The following is a 21,898-nucleotide window of genomic DNA, read 5'->3' as shown; positions in this document are numbered from 1 at the left end:
TTGAATCCAGCTGCCAGGCTGCAACTCATCCAAAGCCCCAGTTTAAGAGAAGGAAGGGGGACCCCCATGCCATATCTCAGCAGGACAAGCATGAAAGATGCTGGGAATTGTCCCTGCTCCACCAGGTACAACATAGCATGGCAGCCTGTGGTGCACCCCAGAGCTTCTCACCTCCCCCCAGAGAGTCCCAAAGAAGTACCTTCTGCTGCTTATTGCTTGGCTGAGGTGCTTTTATATCTCAGAGGGGCTGCAGCTTGTCTGAAAGTGCCTGGGCACAGCACAGAGCAAGGCTGAGCAGCAGGGCTGGACTGGCTCCACTGCACCATCACATCCTCAAAGTCCCACTGTGAAGAGAAAGGAGCAGCCAGCGCCCCAGGCAGGTGCCAGGGAACCCCAAGCAGCTCCCTGGGCAGCATGGGACCTGCACTGCCTCCTTCCAGAAAGGGGAACTGGCTGCATTTGAAACTAGAAGGTTTTTGGTTCTCTCTTTCTCCATGGCAAAGCACAAAACAGAATAGTGCTGGTTTCCATTTTTCTCACAAACCTCCCTCGCTGCCCAGACAATGTGAGAAGAGGGCTTGGGAGCACACAGAGTGGCCAAGCAAGATGTGGAGTGTGTCAAGACAGAGAATCCCTTTTCCCTGGGACCCACACAGCAGTGGCTCCTGAGCATCCCCCTGCACTGCCCTGAGCACAGTCAGTTCTGAGATGCTCCAAGTAGAGACTCTCTTGCTGAAAACCCTGTGAAATCCCAGAAGAGCCTGCACTGGTCTACCAATGCTGACCAAAACAAAGGGGCTCTGTACAGGCTTCCAGCTTCCCTTTGCTCTGGGCAGACAGCAAAAGCCTGGCTGGACTGTAGGACCTTCCCTCATGGATGATGTTTCTGGTTCTTTGCCTTAACTCCCAAGTGACAGAGGGCTGGTGACATTTCCAAAAGGGCAAACCCAAGTCTGCTCCACCCAGCACGCGCAGCCCTCCTGCCCTGACACCACCCATGGGACAGGCCCTTTTCCCACAGCAACAGCAAGAAAGAACACTGGGGCAGAGTTCCTCTGACTCAGTAGCAGTTTCTTTTCCTCTTGTCCTCACCATGACCTCTCTTCACGTCCCAAGATGTCTTGGGCACCTCAGGCATTTAGCTTGGAGAGATTATTTTCTGAGGTACACTGGAGAGCTGCTCCCTGCCTCTCTCCCAGCTGCCCCAGGATATTTTTCCCCAATATTTTTTCCTTCTGCAAAAAAAGGAAAAAAACTCGGTAAAAAAGCAGGATTAGAACCACCACATAGGGAAGTGGGACAGCAGAATACTGCTCCTCACAGACAGCTGGGGTAAAGGCAATGGCATGAAGCTCCTCACAGGAGGGAAGGAGCTGTGACCAGAGAGAAGAAAAGAAAGGTTGCTTCTTACTTTAAAGCAAGTGTCTCAGGACAATTAGAAAAAAGTTGCTTAACTCTTGTAGAAACAGCTTTAAAGGCCCTGGACTCAGCTGCTGCCTTGGCATGGCCAGAGCCATTCTCCCCCCACCGTGGTCCTCTTGGCCACCTCCTTGCCAGGGAAGAGCAGCTCGTGAGGCACTCCGCAGGGTGTGGTGGGGTGGGGAGTCCCCAGGGACCAACACTTCTGCTGGGATCCTGAACGGGAACAGGACCCAACACTGCTGCTGGGGCAAGAGGGCTGCTCCTCTGCCTGGGAAAGGCCGGCCCCTAACGGCAGGAGAGGGGGAGTTCAGCCTCTTCCAGACACAGCCGGGGAGTTTTGGTCCAGGCAGTGACTGCAGAAAGCAGCCAGATCCCACATGGCAGTCCCTTGCTGCAGACTCCCTGGTGCAAAAAACGATCATCCCTTTGATGCTTGACCTGAGATGTTGGGAAAAGATCAGACAGTGTGCAGTGGGGTGATGGGCAGAGGACTCGTGTAGTACTGGCTCTGCCAAGCTGAGGGGATCGAGGCTCCTACATCACTTGCCAACTGCAGTTAGAAGAGCCACAGCACCCACAACAGAGTGGCTTAGGGATTTGCATCCTGGCATTCCCTACCCCCTCAACTGCTCACCCATGATGCTTCAGGTTACAGGAACAGAGTAAAAAATACTGCTCTTCCTCAAAACAAAACTGCAAAAGACATTTTTGTAGTAGCTAGATGGCAGCTCAGACATGCAGTGGCAAATCTGTGTGAAGCAGAGCCCCAGTTCTCTGGACGTCCAAGGCAGAGCTGGTGATTCCACCACAGGCTGCCAGTGCTGCTCCACCTGGTGTGGGCCCAGTGCCATGCACAGCACAGACCCACCTGTGTCTCCTGGGACACCATGTGCTGTGGGAGACACTGCAGGCTGGTGTGAGACTCCCTGAACTGGGCCCTGCAGGGAGAACTACAGATCTCAATGCAAGTGCAAGATACCACAGAAGGCCAGTTCAGCTCCAGACCATAAACCCAAACCCATTCTGCACTTCAGCTGCAGGTATCAGTGCAGGAGGTAACAACATCACCCAGGCAAACAAGCTGCTTGCATGGTAAAGCAAAGCTGCCTGAAAGGGGAGACAGAGCGCTGGGGTGCTGGAAGTGCTGTGGATCCCAAAGAAGAGACTGGAGCCAGTTGCAGCCTGCACACTTCCTCTCCACACACAAGGGACTTGAAGAAAACAGCACTCCAAAAATGGAAACTGGCCCTCTCCACAAAGGAGTGGAGCAGCAGCTCATTCACAGGTGGGCAGGGCAGAGCACAGCATCTCCTTTGTGTTGGCTCTGACAAGTGAGCAGTGCCCACATGGCCTCACGCCTGCCAGCTGCTGCCAAGTGCTGTACTGAGCTGTCAGCAAGGCCCAGCGGGCACCGCCGAGTGAGGATGTGGTTCAGCAACACATCAAACCACCACAGGAAACATTAGTTTGTCTCTTACCTATTTTGCCCACTGCTCAGTAACAACATGAAATATTAACAGGTCTTTACATCCTTATTCTGTTGAGGCAAGAGTCCTGCAGCACAGCAAGGAGCAGTTTGCATTTAACACCTGAGCACACAGTACTTGCTTGGTCATATTTACATTATCTTCCATTCACCCATGCAAACACTGCAAGTTGCTTGGCAGGTCTCACGCCCAAAGGTTTCTGGAAGCAACAAGCAGTTGATCCAAGTCTCAGGCCCTGGGGATTTCTGTCACTCACTAGATTTGGAAGAGTCTACATCAGGACACAGCCTGTCCAGCAAGGCAGCTCATGGACATCCAGCTAACAGGAAAGGGCAGGCAATGCAAAAGAAGAGAACTTGGGAACACGCAACATGGGCTAACAATTCAAAATGCTCTGAAAGGAGAAAAACAGAATAGAAAAAGAATTTCTACATCTTCAATAAAAGATACTCCAACTTCAGTTTGACAGGTAATAGCTTCACACAAAGCAGGACAAAAACAAATGAGTGTTTCTGAGCAATAAAGTCCCTAAAGCATTGTAAGGGACAAAAGCACATACCTTTCCTGCAAGGAGAGTCCAGAAGTCAGATCAGAGTGATCTGGCTAAGGTACAACCTTTTCAGGAAACAAAGGCAAAGATCACCTTCTCCAGGAGAGCTAGATTAAAGTTTCTCCTGAGAATCTAGTTTCTGCTACAGTACACTGACCACATTAATTCAGTGTAATTATACTTTAACTTTACAGATGGCAGGGAACTATCTTCCCTCCAGTGATGCAATTAGGAACTCGAGAGCAGGCACTCCAGAGGAAGCAGGAGCTGAGGTGAGACCTCTGCTGTCAGGGGACCCTCTTCACACAAAGTGCAAACTGGCTGTACAGGACACACACAAAGGGTCACAAAGCCAAAACTGGCTTGCCTGCACACCCCACATTTGCTGTGGTTTTTCTCAGCAGTTGCTTTCATCTCTCCATACACATTTAAGACCTGGAAAGTACAGAATTACAAGACAGCAATCCCTTTTTATAGTATCAAGAGACCAGCATCATGTGTTATTCCACAAGCTAAAAACAAAGCATGACTCGTCTTTGTGAGCTGTTCCAGTCCTATCATTACTCCCTGTGCTGAACAAGGAATGAAGAGCTCTGACCAAGTGCACAAACACTTTCTCAGTAGGGCAGCTGAGGAGTAAATCTCACTTTAATCTGACCTCAAGTAAGTAAAGTCTTTTCAGATCAAATACTCATGTATTCAATTAAAATCTGCTAATAGACAGTTCTCTGACTTAGGGCAATGAGACAGAACATGACACATCTAGGAAGTAAAATCTCAAATATATTTAAGTAGGAATTAGCACCAGATTTTTAGCCAGTCATATGGAGCCAATGTTTTAAAACACCAATGGGAAGTCACAGAAAAACAACTGATACCAGCTCAGTGTAAATTATATAAAAGCAATTCTTTTCCTTGCATGGTGTGCTGTCCTCTGGTCAAGCTAGGAAATAGGGAGTGGTTACAGATTCTACAGAACAGGGTTGAAAATACCACAGAAGGAAGAGGGCAATAAGATCGTTTCACCTCACTTGTCAACACACTAAAGCATTTTGTCAAATCAACAAAAAACCTTTAAATACTAAAAAAAAAAAAAAGTATCTCAAAATGTAACAAACATCACTCATTGAAATTCAACTGTTTAAAGATTTTAGTCAGTTTTACAGGGCTTGCTTTGATTGCAACAGCTATAAAGTACATCCTTTATGGAAGGAAAAAACATTCCTGCACAGCTCCATCTGCTCCCATTGAAAGGATGTTTCAACAGCAGTCAAATGTCTGGGCTGGCTTCCAGATAACATGAACAGCCAGGTCTCTTTTGTTCTCAGAAGGGATGAACTCCAGCCACCCGAGCCCACTCTCATCCCCTGCCTGGCCAATCCACTGCAGAGAGCTCCCAGGTGAGCTAGTGATGCCTTTTTCCCCCTCAATTAAGGCCTGTGAGTGCAGTCCCTGCCCTGAAAAGGCAAAGTACTGGTGCCACAGCTAAGCTTCCAGGTGCTTAGTGATCCTGCGGAGTTTCTCCTTCTTGTTCCTGTTTCCGTGTTTTTTCCAGGGTTTTCCCACCACACTGCCAGGAGTGGGTGTAGTTGCAGGCACGAGGCCGCTCCCAGGCCGGTACCCCATGGCAGCCCGGACCCCTTTCATCAGGGCACGAACGTTCTCCTGGAAAAGGAGACACAATCACCAGTGACCAAGAAGACATTCAACCACTGCAGGATGTCAGCAAAAGCAAACACAGGCAAGCTCAAACCCAGCAGGACGTGCTCAGCCCCTGCTCCAGAGCTGCAGGACGGTCACGGCAGGCAGCCAAAGCCTGCCAGCACCTCCAGTTCTGCCAAGCTGTGCCGGGTCCTCAGCGTCTGCCACTGACGTGACACCATGTCCCAGCCAGTATCAGCTGCAGCACTGGGATGGATCCTCACAGCCTCTGCTCTGTGCACAACAAATTGTCTTCACAAATAAATCTGGCGCCCAGGAAAGCCACAGACCAAAATAAGTTGCTCAAGTCTGGAGCGTGGGCAGCATTGACGGGACTTGCAGCTTGTGCCAGTGCTTTGGGCAGACAGAGCAACAGTCTGGTAATCCCAAAAATTCTTTTCAGGTCACAGTTTTCTGAAATAGCACACTTTTTTTTTTTAAAGAGCCTGAGTTCTTGTTTTCAAAATGCATGATTATGTCAGCTGTGCTATATAATGGTGTTCACATCCAGCTAACCAGACAGAATGGAGCACACTATGACCCATCCTGTTCATGGCAAAAAACCTGTTCTAATCTTTGTCAGGTATGCAGATCTGGTCAGTTATGGATTTCATATTTCACTACGAATCATTAATACACTTTTTCAGTAACATAGAGGCAAAACAGATGCCTGTAGGATCCAGCAAGAATCACACAAGTTAAGAAAAATTTGCTTTTCCATCTAATTTTGAGATTTCTTGAGTGGATTTTAAATCAGTTTGTATTCTTTTCACCTGATTTCAGGTTCTGAGTCAAAACCTCCAACTAGTACTAAATCAATTGTCTTAAAGTTTATCACATCCTCTAAATACATCAGCACAGGAAAGGAATGTCAGTTTGAAGGACTCGTTAGTTCAAAACTATGTTCTGGGTCAGTTGCCATGTCATTCCTCCTTGTCTTTTTTCTCAGTCACCCTCCCGTTTGCTCAAGATTGATGCCTGATTCCTAATGACAAGGGTCACCCTGCTGACCTTTTAAAAATCATCTGTGCACACCTCATTAGCAATCTTTCTGCCACCTAGCACATTCCCAGTGATTTAGGAGACAATAAAAAGAACAGAGAGCTCTTGGGTAGAAATTACATGCATATCTCAAGCATCAAACACCATGAACTCAACCCAGCACACCTCCATCCTCAAAGGTGGTTTTCCCCCAGTAACTACAGATGAGTGCTGCAGCAAAAATTCCTAGAACAAATCTCTTCCAGAATTTACCTGATGGAAAAACGTTTTGTCCACCACATTTTCAATTTGTTTTGCTTTGGTATTTTTCTCAGGCTTCACCTGTCCAGTGGCCTGCACAGTTGTACTATCAGGGCATCTTTGGTGCTGGTGCTGAAAATCATTTGGGTCAATACCAGGAGGTGGGTGGCAATATAACAGCTTCCCCTGTGAAAGCAATGGGACACAGTTAATACAAAAGAAACTCTGAGAGGAAAGAAAACAACTCCAAACCTAAAGCCCTGAAATTCAGGGGCTGGTATACTATCAGTACACTATTTCTTCTCCTAGGCAACAACTGGCTTGACTCCTAAGTTAAAGTATTGCTCCACCTCTACATCAAAGCACCATTTTCTGCAGTGTCCAGCTGCAAACAACACAGAGCAAAACTCTCAGGAGCACCAGGGGATCCTATTAAGAAATTATCAACAGTAAGTTGCTGAGAGGTGCTGCAGAAGCACGCATTATTAAAACACTCAGACCAACAGTCCTTAGTGCCAAATATTGGTCCAACTGTACATTAAGGGTTCATTCCCTGAGTATCTGCTAGCTCTTTTGGAGATATGATTATTTATTTAGCAGGCACCATATTTTTAAGCAACCACCTTCCTAATATTAGGCAGCTTGACAAATTCAATTTATTCTTTTAAAACATAGAAGCAGCCCAATTTCAAGAGTCTTTTGATACACAGTGATTTTATCCAGAGAAATAGAATTTACTTTATTGTACTCTAGTGCAAGCTTTAATTCACCTCTGAGAAGAGGAAAATCCAGATATAGGAAGCACTTACACTGACATAATCTTTTAATACATATCGAGCTGATCTCGGCTGGTCTGGCTGTCCATGAGCTGTCATAAAGCCCCTCATATCTGGAACAGAAAAGTATATTCTGTGTAAGTACAAGAGAATGTTAGCATGTTCTCCTCTGCTGCCTAACCACCCATTTGTACTCTCTCTCAAAAATACTGCCTTATAAAGAGGCTTCTCTTGGGGAAAGCAGGAGAAAAAAAAAAAAGGGAAGAACTTTAATGACTGTAAAGGTACTGCAGAAGCATCCTGACCTGAAAGAAATTATAAAAGCTGACATCTCTCTACTAGCAGAAAACTGCTAGAGTTTTATTTTTGTTTTAAAGGCAAAGAATGAGAATTCACTGCATTCTTCAAAGCCTAATTCAGACACAGACGGTGAGAGGTACCTAAGAGCACCACACTATAGACTAGCAGGGCATTTCACCAATATCTTCCACACTATCACAATATCTGCTCAGGTAAGACTGGCAAAGCACCACAGGAGATGAGCCATTTACAAAGACCACTCCTGAGAGGAGGACAAGTCCTGTCAAAGAAGTCCAATGCACAACAAGCCCAAGCTGGGTCTAACTTCAGAACATTCTCCTAAGGTCATGTTCAGGACCATGCACACAGTGGAGGTGATAGGTTTTAAAAGGATCATCACTCACATCCATATGCTGTTAGTAGCTCTTCAGCTGTTGGCTTTCGATCTGGATCCTCATCCTCCCTTGGCCTTATGATATTTATTCCATAGGTTGCTTCCAAAATGTTTCGTGGGATATGCTGGCAAACATAAGCTAGTGAAGGAAACCCCTTCATGATTTACAGCTACACAAGTAATCATGCTCTTGTCACTCTAAGAGCACACACAAAAAAGTGACTTTTGGATTTTGTTGCAAACCAGAAAAATAGCAAAAGTCTGACAACACTACTAAGTTCAAATGAGATAGGAAAAGACCAACACAGCAGGATTGTTTTATCCAGAATGTCCCACCTCCCTCAAAGCATGAGCACATGTGCTGCTAGCAGGGCTGGCACGCGCTACTTGGCATACTCCAGATCCAACCCTTGCATACACTCTCACAAACCCCATGCAAAGGATATTAGAGAAATAGGTGGAACATGATCCCTCATCTGATCTATAGGCAGAATTCCAGAACAAATCATTTCTGCCTTGGTAGAGACGAAAGATGGCATCACCAGACCAGGGCAATCACAAAGGCACAGGCCAGGCTCCACATACAGGGTCTACATGATAAATAACCCATTAGTTCATTATGACAAGTCAGTGTCCATGGAGGAAAAAGGAACAACAACAGCCAAACACATAGATGAAACATGGCTGCAAAAGACAATAAGCAGAAATTCCACTAACACAGACTCTGCCCCACTGGTCCCAACCAATGAATTAAGGAGATCTGATGTAGAAGATAGCAACACTTTCAAAGTTCCTAAATAAGGTGTCCAGGCAGCAAGATCTTCAGCTCTCCAGTCTGATGGGAGAGAAGAAAGCACTCCAGAAACCTCTAAGTGTGCTGGACCTTCTGAAACAGCTAGGAGTTTGAAAAGTACAAATCCCACAATGCTCCCACACATAGCACTGGGGTTGCTACTTCAAAATCAAGCTTTGAAAACATCAGCAAAACTACATTTATTCACAGAAATTATGTAGGATAGTTTGAAACCTTGACCATAAGCTATTTGGAGGAACACTCACTTTAAAAATCTTCTCTCCTAATGATTCGTGTTGGAAAAAAAGGGACAAGGTAACTAAATAAAATCAGGAGATGGAAAATATGCCCCATTGCACAGCAGCTCTCATGAGTGACTCAAAATTGAGAACGAGTTTAGAAGCAAGAATTAAAGTTCCAAAATTACACACATCAAGACCACCCCTCTCCAACCTACTCTGCTGGCCACAGTTCAGGCTAGCAGAGTTCTCAGTGAATGCATATGGTTGCAACTAAGTCATAATGAAGCTCTCTTCCACTGGGGAAAAAGAAATGATAAAAAGACTGATGTTATTTGTTAGCAATACCTGGAAGTGTTTTGTACGGCCTGGTGTGGCAGACACTGACACCTTCTTATTTCCAAGGATTGTGTTGATGGTTGAACTTTTGCCAACATTAGGGTAACCCACCTAGGTGACAAAGATGTGAAATGCTATTAGCTAGGGTGATGCCAAAAGACTGACAGAGCTCTGACACAAAAGTTCATTAATAAAATGTACTTTAAAAAACCCTAAGGCAAGCAGGGGGGCACACTGAGCTCCAGGAATTTCAGTATTCATTTTTGCACAAACCCACAGTGATTTGTGCTTGCTAGTTTTTATACCCCTATAGGAAGTCAGGCTACAGGCTGAATTTTTCCCATGGAGGGCACATGAATTAAGTCCCATTTAAGCACAAAGTCCAACTCACCAGCCCAACATTTACTTCCCCATCCTTCACCCTTGGTCCATCGTGCATAGTTTTGAATATCTCCAGGAGCTCATTCCTCTGTACCAGGTGGCTGAAGTTCCTGACGTTCCTGTTCTGCTCCTGCACTCCATGCTGTTTTGCAGCACCATCAGTCCTGCTTTCCATCCTCTCTGGAGCAACAGCATTTACGTTGTCACCAGCTTCATCTTCAGAACAGGTTTGCCAGTCCTCCTCTTCATCATCTTCACAGTCTTCATATTCATCACTGCTGTTATCACTGACCAGAACCTGGTTTACACCTTGCCAAGTGCTGCCTGTGGATGCTCTTTCTGAGCTACCTTGTGCTGTGTTGTCATCCTCTTGACTGGAGCCTTCATCCTCAGAATCAGTCGGGTGCTCCACTCCCCCCTCAGCACCCAGTTCCTGTGGGAACAGCAGTTCAGAGGTGAAATGCAATGACAACACCAAGCCTTGCTGCTGGTGGCAGTGCAGGCAGCTGTCATCAGCCAGATCCCAAGAGCTGACAACTCAGTGTTTACATCACATTGGGGTTTTTTAGAAGTCTTAAGTAGGATGCAGAAAAACTAGCCTGTTTCAGGAGAATGACAGAAGCATTCCAAGAGGGACTGTTCACAACTTCTCTGTGAAGTCACTAAGAAGTTCCTCTCCAGAACAAATGTGTGCACACCCACACTAGTTTGTTTAAATTGTTAAGTGTTCCAAGTAAAAGGAATGAATGTTGTTTTTTCAAAATGTTCAGAACACAAAGCCAATTTGTTTCATGTCTAAATATTTCATTAAAATAATTTCAAGCTGTTTCATTTTCAGTCTACACTTCTTCCCTGCAGAGAGTTTACACTCAAAAATGAAGTATTTTCACAACAATAGTATTTTGACTTTTCTTCCCAAAAAAAGAGAACACCTTCAGTGTCACTTTTAAACCAATCTGTAAAATCATTTTGTACAAGGACTGTAAACCAGTTGAATGGAGTAGTATTTTTGGAAGGATATATGGGATATTCCACAGCTGAATGGCCATAACAGAAGCAGCACCTACTGATAACAGGTAATTTGGGGCAGCAGCTCAGTTTGCTCCACTGGGTAAATGGCTTTTGGGTACTTTAGGTTTCTCAAAGAAACACATCCCCTCCCTGGGAAAGAAAAAAAACTCTGTACAGCTACCCCATCCCTCACAGCATCCCTCTTGGAAAGGCTTTCAATTCTTTCAATGAGTTTAAGAGTTTGCAAACAGGTCTACAAGTGCTGCTTCTGTCTTCTGCATTTCGTTCGCTGTTTTACTCTCCTCACTGTCTTTGAATTGATCATTCAAATGCTGTTTTACAGCTGCACAGGTGTTTAAAATAATCCTTTTGTGCTCAGGTATATCACAAGGGTAGCTGCAAAGCAATTTACCAGTTGCAACCAGCACAGACCGAGTTTGAACTGGTCACCTACAGTACCTTTGATACGCCGGACAGCCGTTCACACTCTGCCAAAGCTGACCAGAACACCACCTTGACACCCTCCTTCTCAAAGAACTGTGCCCAAGCAGCACGTTGCTCCTCACTCAGCAAATCTGCTTTGTTGATCAGGATCATGTTCTCCTTGTCATTACTGACTTCCTTAACGTAACTTTCCTAAAGAAAACAAGAGAAGGATCAGCTTGTACTCTGGTTTTGACTCCTTCCACCCCAAGACAATACAAGAGCAGCAAGACAAATTACTCCATGCAGCTCCACATGAGTGTAGCCAAGCTTACCATCCCTGGATTGGTGGAAGTGCTGTTCAGCAGACAGCTACAAGAACAAATTGGAGCATGCAACTACCACAATACAGCTTGCTGCTGGCCACGTGTGCAAACACTTTGTCTGCTTAGAGCTGTGACATGATATTAATCAGCACCCTGCAGCAGGAGCTCTTAAGATAACTATTTGAGCAATTTCATGTCTCCCTGATGCAGTGCTCTATAGCCTATTATTACAAACTTGTCACTTCAATAATTTTTGATCCTTTGTAATCCTCACCCACTTTTATTCCACTATGCTTTTACATAAGACAATTCCTTTACATGACAACACTTCTAATGGGTAATGAGGAATAAAATAATATCTGCAATGTAACATCTGCAGAAGTGCCTCTAAATCCACAACATTCTGAGTGAAATATCAAAAGACAAAGAAAAATAATTTTATGCCAGAATACTTGCATCAATTAGTAAGATATCCACTTAGGCACAACAGTGAAACAGCTTCAAGGTGGCTGAATGCATTTAACAAAAAATATATCACATAAACGTTAAGACATAAAATGAAGAGAACATTTAAGAAAGTTGTTTACTTACCAGATCTTGACATCTAAACAGAAGGGGGTTTCTAGCATCTACTATCTGGACTACAATATCACTGTAAAAGTAAAGGAAAGCCCCATAAGTACTCCTTCTTACCTTGCCTCAAAGGAAGCACTAAGACACGGCAATTATTCACTTCAGGTTTTGCTTGGAACTTTAACATTCTTAACTGTATTATTCCACTAAATACCTTTACTGAACAAGAGAGCATCTCAACAGCCCACCTGCCCAACAGAGCCATGCTTGTGCTACAGGCCAGTACTGCCATACAGTGTTTCCTTCTCACTCAGCTCATTCTCCTGTACAACTGTACAGCCAGCAAGGGGGAACAAAACATGCCAGTTTTGCCAACCTATCTACCCTTCAGAAATGCTCAGCAGACAAGAACCACAGTAGCAGTACTCCACCTTTTAGAATGGTACTGAAAACTATGATAACACAACTTTATTTCTGTCTATTCTCATCCTCAGCTGTGGCAGGGTGCTTATGGAGAAAAAGAAGAGGTGGCTTTCCTACATAGCGAGATATTTTGGAACACTGTTGTCCTCCTTGCGTTGAACAAGATGTACAAAGCCTCCCACAAATGACCTCCAGATACTAAGCATTTGACATTGGGTGTTTTCAAAAGTTCCTCTGTGCTCCTTTTGTCAAAAAAAGCACAAAACAATGAAAAAATAGCCTTAAACTTCAGTAAAATGTTGCTCCCCCATTCAAGCAAGGCCTTGCAACATGCTTTTAGGAAAAACCCTCCAAATCCAGAAATCAGGTTGCCACCACATACAAGAGCAGGACTCATTAGTTCCACAGAGAAATTAAATGCAATGGCTTCAGATTCCAAAGGCATCCATGCTTATTTTGTCAAAAGGAGGGGAAAATTTAACTACAGCCTCTTCCACTAGAACGTCTCCAGGCAAGTAATTTAAAATACTGCCATGTATTATCACATGCTGATTCTGTTTGTTTGACTGGGATTTCTGTTAAGTCAGCACAGTTTCAGAACACCACGGGTCGAATGGAAGAATTTCAAGCCTCACTAGGCAGTTCATTATCTATTAAAAAACCAGAAATCAATAATGCCCCCAAGGGAATAATTTAATAAGCCACATGGGTACAAAGACGGACTTCACAGTTACAGACATTCAAAGATCAATACAAGGGAAAGCTGACATCATCATACTGGGATGGGATATACAGAAGCTACTGGACCACACTGCTGGGAACTAGTTTGAAGCAAATACATGGAAAAGGCTGATAACAGATCAAATTAACTGGAAAGGTTAAAGGACTGAGTGACTTTTTCATTAATTTCTGAGACAGCATCCTCACTCTGCAGGAAATAAAAGTTTCAACAGGAGCAGAAAGGCATTAATAACACATTCCAGTCACCTCAAAACACCCAGTACACTCACACTGCACATAATGATACCCTACAATGGATGTTCCTGACCAGCACTCTCCCAGCCAAAGGCCCAGCAGCACTCAGTACAAAGCCCCTTCTGTGAAAGGACCAGCTCACCATGACTTCACTGGTGAAGTATTTTTCAATTTTAGGAAAGTGAGATGAGATGACCTCAAACTTAATTACTAGTGAAATTAAATGCCCCAGTTAGATTAACGTAGCAGATAGCACTGTTATTGTATTACAGCTTAGCAGAGCAAACAAAGCTATTCCTGTGGAATGACAGCCCGTTGTCTTCTGCTGCAACTTCTGTGTGGCAAAGTGTTCCTGCCTTCCTAACATTACTTAGTCCTTGCCCTCTGCCCCTGAACATCAGCTGCAGCTGTTTGGTTGGGAAGGAGGGGAAGGGGTTAATCTTGGCAAGAGACCTCAAAGGCACATTCACAAAGGAGGCCTCCAACACAGTTACTGGGAAAGGCCAAGAGCAGCAGCCACTGAAGAATCTTCAGAGACTGACAATGAACCACCTGCAATCACAGTGTTGAGAGCTAGCAGGCACCACAAAAACAAAATCACTGCAGTGCTGATAATAAAACATTAATAACTTAATAATTTTTCCTGTGCTGAGACACTTGAAGCTTGTCTCAAAAGCTGCAATTCATGAAAATACATCCCATGTCACTTTTTAAAAAGTGGACAGCAAAATACTCTACCTTCTTTCAATGACTCTCCAAAGCTGACGCCAAAATTCCAAGTTTCTTTCAAATGGGGTTAGAATTAACTTCTTCTCTTCCTCGAGGCTAAGGCAAAACAGAAAAAACAATGTCATATGTGGTCCATGGCTCACTACCAGTTCTTCCCTAAATCCAGAAGGCTTTAGTTTTGCAGAGAGCAATGAAACCAAACTCATAAAGAGGTACTACTCCTGATGTCTTTTCAAACAGATCAAGCACTCAGGTACACTGCTGACAGTGGTTTAGTGGTGACACAATGGCTCCTGATCTTCTCAGTGTGGAAGTGGTAAAAAATGGAAAGAACAAGAACTCATCAAGAGCCTGCCTGTGAAATTTGAGAGCCATGATAACAAATGAGACAAGTTATCCCAAGTCCCAGCATTTTTTTCTTAATTGAGTACCACTTGGAAAAAATAACTAAATTTGGGGATGGTACCTGAAATACCTCTATACAATCTTTAACTTGGTGTTACCACCACTTGAACAACTTTACTCAGGGTTAGCATGGGTTTGAGCAGGGTGTGAGCAGATACCATCCAACCCTCCAAGCCAGAAGATGCAACACCAGACCAGCACAAGCTGCTGGATGCAGGCTGGCAGCACTGCCTTCTATTCAAAGCAGTGCTGTTGCTCTTCAGACACATCCAGTAACCCTCTACTTCACAGGCAAATGAAGAACATTGCATGCCATTCTGAATTTAAAAAAAAAAATGCACACAAGACAGCTTTGCAGAGCTGACCATAAAGACATGCTGGACTGTGGCTGGGATGTCCAGCCTTTCAGGACGAGTACAGAGAGCTACTGAATAGATGTTAGTTTTCTTGGTCCAACAAGAATAAGTACAACTCACTGCTTCCCGTGTCACTAAATGCCACCAGCTACTTACCCAGCCACAAGCAGCATACTCACTGGGCAAGCTGTCGCCTCCACTCAAGAAAGCTCTCTCTCTCTGCTTGCTTCAAGTCCTCTGCACTGGTTGTCCTATCCCAGTGTGGCCTACAACAAGCATATTTTGGAGTGAGTAGTCAGAAATCACGGTCAGTACAGCTACATTACTTCAGTAAACATAAAGAACAGAAGTACCACACGTTCAGCTATGCTGAAAGAATGATTCAGATGTGCATGCACCTGTTTTCAGCAGTTATAAGTACACCTTTCCTTGTTCCTTCCAAACTCCATTAGCAAAGAGCATGTACACCAGATATCACAGAGCTGTTTTCGTGAGCTAAGTTCTGTAGGGTCCTTAAGATGGTGATTAATCTCTCTGTTCGCCATTCACAGAGCTCTGGAAAGGCTTACCAGGCAGCCTGGATGCACCTGTATAGCAGTGCCAAGCTTTGGGCAGGAAAGTCACACCATCAGGCCAGAGAAGGCTGCCAGACAGGCACCTGTGCTGTGGGTTACAGCCAGTTCATTTAGCAGGTTATTTAGTGGCTTCTTCAAAAGCAGGGTATTGCCAACCTGAGGGCTGTCCACGCAGGATCAGCCACGGAGCCCCACTCGGCCAAGGGGCATCCAGGCCCAGCCCTGCAGAACTGACCTCCGTGGGATGCGCAGGAACTCCCGATTCTCCTGGTGCAGCTGCCGAACGCGCTGGGCCTCCTCTGCTGTGAGCAGGCCCGTGCAGCCCTGGGCAGACACGATCTGGGCATTCAGACGCTCTGAAGGGAAAGACAGTCACCCAAAGCCACCTGTCCCCACCCCTCCCACCCCATCCTGTCCCTGCTGACCCCAGCCCTGGCTCAGGGCCTCACCACCTGCCCCCTACAGAAGCGGTGTCCCCCGCCGCGGGATCCCCTCCTCAGCCCCCGGGCCCGTCCCAGCTGCTCACCAGCCACGAAGCGGGTGCCGGCCAGCTCGGCCGTGGCCAGGAACTCCTCCAGCGGGGTCTGCTCGGGCGCCGACCGCAGCTCTGGACCTCGCTCGGCGACCACCTCGCTGGCGTGAAGCTGCCGGGACAAGGCACCACCGTCAGCCCGGGCCGCCCCGACCTCTGTCTCGCCTCCCCGGCCCCTCCGCTTACCCATGAGGAGGTGCCGCGGCGCTCCAGCCCGCGCTGCCGCTGCAGGGAGCGCCCCAGCCCATCGCTCCGCTTCTTGCCCATGTGCCGCGGCCGCCGCACCGCCGACGGAAGAGGCGGGCCGGCCACCGCCTTCCACCGCCCGCTTCCACCGCCCCTTCCGCCGCCAGCCCCTCCCGCCGCCCGGCGCCTCCCGCCGCGCCCGCCCCGCCGTGTGCCGGCGTCTGCCGGCAGGGGGTGCCCGCGCACCGGCACCTCTGCACCTCCATCACCGCACCGGCACCGCACTGGTACCGGACTGGTACCGGCACTACAGCACCGCACTGGTACCAGCACCACCGCACCGGCACCACAGCACCGGTACCACAGCACCGGCACCACAGCACCGGCACTGGCACCACACTGGTACCGCCACCACCGCACCGGCACTGCACTGGTACCGGCACCACCGCACTGGCACCGGCCTTCTCCAGCCAGCCAGCCCATGCCGATAGGGCACAGTCTGAGCCTGCAAAATGGGAGATTTAGGTTGGACATTAGGAAGAATTTCCTCACTGAAAGGGTGATTTGATGTTGGAGTGGACTGCACAGGGAGGTGGAGGAGTCACTGTCCCTTGAGCTGTTTAAGGATGTGGCACTTAGTGCCATGGTCTAGGTGATACGGTGTTGGACTCGGTATCAGAGGTCTTTTCCAACCCAATTGGTTCTGTGATCATCCATCCATCCATCCATCCATTCATCTATCCATCCATCTGCCCATCCATCCATCCATCCATCTGCCCATCCATCCACCCACCCATCCATCCACACCATGGTGCTCAGCATGGACACACATCTCTCTGTGTCTCCTCAGGCTCAGCTCTAACCCCCTCCCTCCCATAGCAGCTCCACCAGTAATGAGCCCGGGGGCACGGTTCACTCCCACCCCAAGGTCGGTGCTGCAGCCGGAGGCCCTGGTAGTGGGGTGACACACAGCTACCAGCCCCAGCCCAGCCCATGACAGTGCCAGCAGCAGTAGGGCCAGTTACTCTTGCTGGTTTGGCCTGGTGCAGATGCTATCAAACCATATCGTGCAAAACCCTGCCTGGCAGCCAGCCATGGGGCAGGGGTTTGTGTCTCCCTCTGGAGAAAGCCACTAGCTCCCGTGGCTGAGGCTGACCCTGTGCCCTGTAACACACCCAGGCTAGTGCAGTCCCCCTTCCCTAGTATCCATCATTCCAATACAGCAAACAGTGCATGCAAGGAATGATGGTGGCAAAGCAGGATCCTGGGTGCAGTTGTGGGAGGTACACTATGAGGCTGCTGGCAAAATCTAGCCACAGTCTGGGCATCTTTGCCAGACAGAGGACATTGCATGACCAGGCAGGGAACCACTGAATGGATTTCGGCAGCAGCCATTATGGCTGGTCCAGTCAAGATGGGAGAGAAGGTTAAATTAATAAACAACTTGACCTGTACTTACTCACTGAACTGATTTATGAAGCATTTCTCCTTTATGAGTGTTGGGTTAAGGCCAGACAGTTTTCACTACAACTCTGTAATGTGTATCAGGTGTAACTGGAGAACAACCTGTCCAATCCCTGGAAAACAGAGGCAGACAAAGCTTAACATGAGGAGCTGGCCACCAAGAGCATGGCAGCATGCACAAACCCCCTGGGCAGGAGCAATCTTTTCTCTCTTCTGCTTTCTTTCTTTTTTCTTTTCTCTTGTTCCATGATGCCTCCCCATGATAAACACTCATTAGGAAGACACAGTATTTCTTTTCTTCTTCTTTTCAAAGCCAGTAACTGTACGGCATAAATTTCCCAAGGATGTCTGAACCTTTGCCATGCTCATTCCAGGCTCTGCCACCATCACCAGCCTGGTCTGGCCCCTCCTTTGCTTCCTAAAGGCAAATAAGAGAGATGAAAGGGGACTCAGCAGTCGCCTTTTCATTTAGGCGAGGTGCTTCAATGGAAGGCTGGTGGGCTGCAGACAGCAGGCAGAGATTTAGTAAAATAATTTCTAATCCAGTCATCTTTAATAAAACCATTTCAAGTCTTTATGTGGGCACTGAAGCAGTAATGTAAGTACTCATTATTGTCTTTCTTTTGTACTTGAGTTAAAAGTTACCTTCCCTCTACAATGCATACCAGCCAGAGCAGCCAGCCAGCCTGGCCGATCCCCACGCCTCGGGTCTGGCAACACTTCTAACCCCACAGCAGAGGCACGTGCAGTGCCATTCCCAGGCTGCCCAACCACAGGCAAAATGCTCTAATAATCCCATTGGCACAGCCCTGGCAGCACAGCCTCATCACCACTGGGGTCTTTGACTGGGGACTCTGCCAGTACACAGTGCAGAGGACAATGGACCTCCGTGGGAGACTTGGAGCTGTGTTCAGTGGCATGAACTGGAAACAGACACTCAAGGACAGGCAGCAGTGCTGGTGCAGTGGGAAAAGGAGGCTTGCTCCACCACCTGCAACCCATCCTGGGGCAGGGAGGTTTGAGGGTAACCTGAAGAACAAAGATCTCTGCATGTAGATGGGGATGTTTTTTCCACATCCCACGTTGCACCTTTCCCCATTTCTAGACTGAAGTGCTTCAGAGACAGTTAACTGCAGGTATTTTCTACCACCTTTGTGGGACCTACTTAAGCAATACCCGAATTGCCCTCATTCTTGCAACAGATACATTTCTGGGTACTTCATCAACACCAAGGAATTATTTCTGTCTGATTATGCCAGCACCACTATGAGGATCGCTTTGAGCAGAGCAGTACTGAAGGAGATGCACTGGGCCATCCAAGTGACAAAAACATCAGAGCTAGAGTAGTAATTGCATATTTCTAATTGCCATGTTTCTCATCCCTCTCCCATTGCTCTGCTGTGCCTACCTGAGCAAGACTGAACAAGACAGCCTGCTGCTCCTAGAAGACATTTATGCCTGGATTAATCACACAGTGAAAAGGGACACTGAGATACAGATGCTGTCACAGGAGCTGCACAGAGGCAGCTTGGCACCAGAGTGTGCGTGCCAAGAGCACAGCCAGGCAAGGAGAGCTTGGAGGAAAGGGGCATGCTGCTGTCAAGCATGACAAACCCGCTGATTTGCAGCCCATTCCCATATGATGCAGTAGCTACCACAGCATGCAAAACGAACACAGTTTTTGCTGCTGGGCTTTGTACAACTCAACTCTCTGGCAGAGTTACTCGGGCTGGACTGAGGTGTTGTCCTGGGACAGAAAGCACCCCTGTGCATCGCAAATCTTCTCACCATTTCTTTGAAAAACACTGAGTGCCCAGCACTGCTGGCTCTTTGGAAGGTGGCCACAACTTTGGGAATTCTCACAAAACCATTGCACAGACAAAGTAAAACCTACTGTCCTTCCAGCACATTGTAATCATTGACTTGGGCTTCTCTCCCAGCTTCTTCTGCCTCAGAGCCAAACCACTGCTCCAGTTTTTGATGCATATCCTGAGAATTATTTAGCAGCAGCAGCTCTTTTTCAAAAGCCAGTGATAACAGTGCATTTTTGCCTAAAGAAAACATCGTTCTTTCTGGACAACTTTTTCTCCATTTTCCTTTAAGGAAGCACTGGGAGATCTCAGGACCGTATCTCTAAAATATTCATGTGATGGCTATTCATTATTCATGTAGGTTCACAATGCTCAATTCAGCGGTACTGCCAGCCTCAGCCTGACAAGCAGACACATTAAGAAACCATCTCCACAGCAGCCCTGAAAGAACACCAAGACAATTTTGCTCTGTGCACAACTGCAGCTGCTTGAACCCCCTTCTTTCCAGCTGTACTCAGAAGCGGGCTGGCACTGTAGGAAAAGTGGGAGCTTGTTCTGCAAGCTTCCCATCTTTTGGTGAAGGTCTTGCTCCTCTTTAGAAAGAGCAGCATGCTGAGGAAACTCTGAAGCAGGGCTGCATGCCAAGGCTGAGCCCTGAGAAGGCACCAACCCCACTGGGGCCCTCGGGTGAGTTTTTTAGACTCCGCTTCTTCCACCAGCCCTGTGAAGATAAAATCACCTCCTTGCCTGGCAGGATGGGGGAAAGTTAATTAGAGAGAACTGCCTGTCTCTTTGAAGGCACAGAGCACCAGATGGGAAACCGATGAGATTTCTGCAGCTGCCATTGTGTCAGCTCTGCTGGGAAGTCTGACCCGCGCTGCCCACTGCTGCCCCACACATGGTCCCATGCGGCAGCCCCCGGGATGCAGCGCTGAGCAGAGGATGCTGCCCCAACACCACCTCTGTGCCCCCTGACTGGCAACATGCTATGAAGACGGATATCCAGCACCAACCCACCCAGCCAGCCCCCCCCGAGGGTGCCGTGACACCCAAGGGAGGGCTCTGCTCCTTTGGACACCGACTGCCCTTCTAATTATAGCAGCGGGTGCAGGAAGCGCCGGGGCCGCCTGTGCAGGAAGCGGGGTGTGCCGCTCTGGGTGACTGAAAAACAACCGGCAGAGGTGTGCCGGCACCAGCACGGCCCTGCCGAGCAGCAGAGCCCGGGCCCCAGGGCTACTGCCGGTCTTCGGCACCCTGAGCAGCACGGCATCACCCTGCGTGCCCCCAGGGCATCCAGCCTGGCAATGCGTGCACCTCTCACAGTGCTCACACGGCCCGGCATCACCTGTGCTCCCAGCCCCGAGCCCTGCCAGGGCACTCCCGCTGCAGGATGGGGTGCTGCTGCCCTTTAGAGAGGCAGGAGGGCAGCAGGGGTGGCATGCGGCTTCCATTAAAGGCTGTTAAGGACCCTTCTCCCTGAGCAGGTCATGCTGTCCCCTGCCCTGCCAACTCACCTCAGGCTGTCCACACTCCTGGTGACCTGCTGCTAGCCAGACCTGGATGTTGGCTGGTGGGGTTGGGGGCCATGGCACCCTGCCTGCCAACACCAGTGGCCTCTGAGGCTCAGGAGTCGCTCAGTCTTTCCGCTTCATGGAAAAACCTGACAGTTCAGCATTTCCTTTGTCCCAGTTCAGAACAAAGAGTCAAAATTTTGACATGTTCCATAGTTATAGAGACTCTGAAATACTTTGTTTTAGAACGTGGTGAAATGCCAGTTTGCAGTGTTTCATTCTGACTGTGTCACTCACTTAGCTGCTGAGACACAAGAAGTACTATTGCTACCTGGGGGGAGAAAGCCTGACATGTTTTCATACACTAACAAAATCAGTACATTCCTGTGAATTATTTTGGTCTTGTCATATCAACTTTCCCCACCACTCTCCCCAACCAGAGATCCGCTTCAGCTCCAATTCCAGCTGCTGGGCACAAAACCCATCTCTGAAGTGGGGCTGCTCCCTGCAGGGTTTCACCCTCTCCCGTCAGACAGACCCTGGCACCTCCCCACACTGCACAGAGCAGCCGGCATGGGCAGCCTGGCAGTTCCCTCCAGTAGTGGTGCTGGACAGCTGTGCCCAGAGACACCATGCACCCCAGAACCCACAGATTCATGGTGGGGTGTGACCATGGGTTCCAGAACAGACTGGAGTGGCGAAGGCAGGAGAGGGATGGAGTGGTAGGGAGTGGGGTCTGCCGAGGGCTAAGTGCAGCACTCACTGTGCTGTCAGCTATGGGCCGCAGGGCAGAGATGGTATCTTACAGATTTTCCCACGCCTCACTCGGGATTTGCATGCGTGCATGAAGGCAGGTGATGCTCGGTAGCTGCTGGGATATTGCATAAATAGAGAGCAGGCTCTTGCACTCCCCCGAGGCTACAGCGCCGTGCAGATAAGCCCCCAGCATGCAAGCCCTACACATCACGGGTGCT

The 21,898-nt window shown here is 47.9% G+C and overlaps 1 protein-coding gene across 1 annotated transcript; it reads right to left on the bottom strand.

Annotated features, from left to right (window-relative positions):
* Positions 1-4,222: 4,222 nt before the first annotated feature.
* Positions 4,223-16,229, bottom strand: LSG1 (large 60S subunit nuclear export GTPase 1). Its single transcript, XM_033069120.1, has 14 exons — positions 16,139-16,229; positions 15,947-16,064; positions 15,656-15,776; positions 15,025-15,111; positions 14,094-14,180; positions 11,976-12,036; positions 11,095-11,271; positions 9,635-10,057; positions 9,253-9,354; positions 8,319-8,462; positions 7,883-8,006; positions 7,212-7,291; positions 6,415-6,588; positions 4,223-5,124 (listed from the first exon to the last, which is right to left on the bottom strand). The coding sequence occupies exons 1-14, from the start codon at positions 16,217-16,219 to the stop codon at positions 4,945-4,947; spliced, it is 1,959 nt and encodes a 652-aa protein (XP_032925011.1). The 5' UTR covers positions 16,220-16,229; the 3' UTR covers positions 4,223-4,944.
* Between the last annotated feature and the right edge of the window lie 5,669 nt (positions 16,230-21,898).

This window comes from Catharus ustulatus, chromosome 10 (assembly GCF_009819885.2).
Source record: "Catharus ustulatus isolate bCatUst1 chromosome 10, bCatUst1.pri.v2, whole genome shotgun sequence".
Classification (NCBI taxonomy): domain Eukaryota; kingdom Metazoa; phylum Chordata; class Aves; order Passeriformes; family Turdidae; genus Catharus; species Catharus ustulatus.
The sequence above is the reverse complement of the archived record's forward strand: the minus strand, read 5'-3'. Positions and strand labels throughout refer to the sequence as shown.

Excerpts from the sequence above, each read along its gene's own strand:
- LSG1 (XM_033069120.1), bottom strand. The coding sequence starts at position 16,219 with ATGGGCAAGAAGCGGAGCGATGGGCTGGGGCGCTCCCTGCAGCGGCAG. Across the intron at positions 16,065-16,138 it reads GCCGCGGCACCTCCTCATGG|CTTCACGCCAGCGAGGTGGT; the intron begins GTAAGCGGAGGG and ends TTGTCCCGGCAG. Across the intron at positions 7,292-7,882 it reads GCTACTAACAGCATATGGAT|ATATGAGGGGCTTTATGACA; the intron begins GTGAGTGATGAT and ends TTTCTGTTCCAG.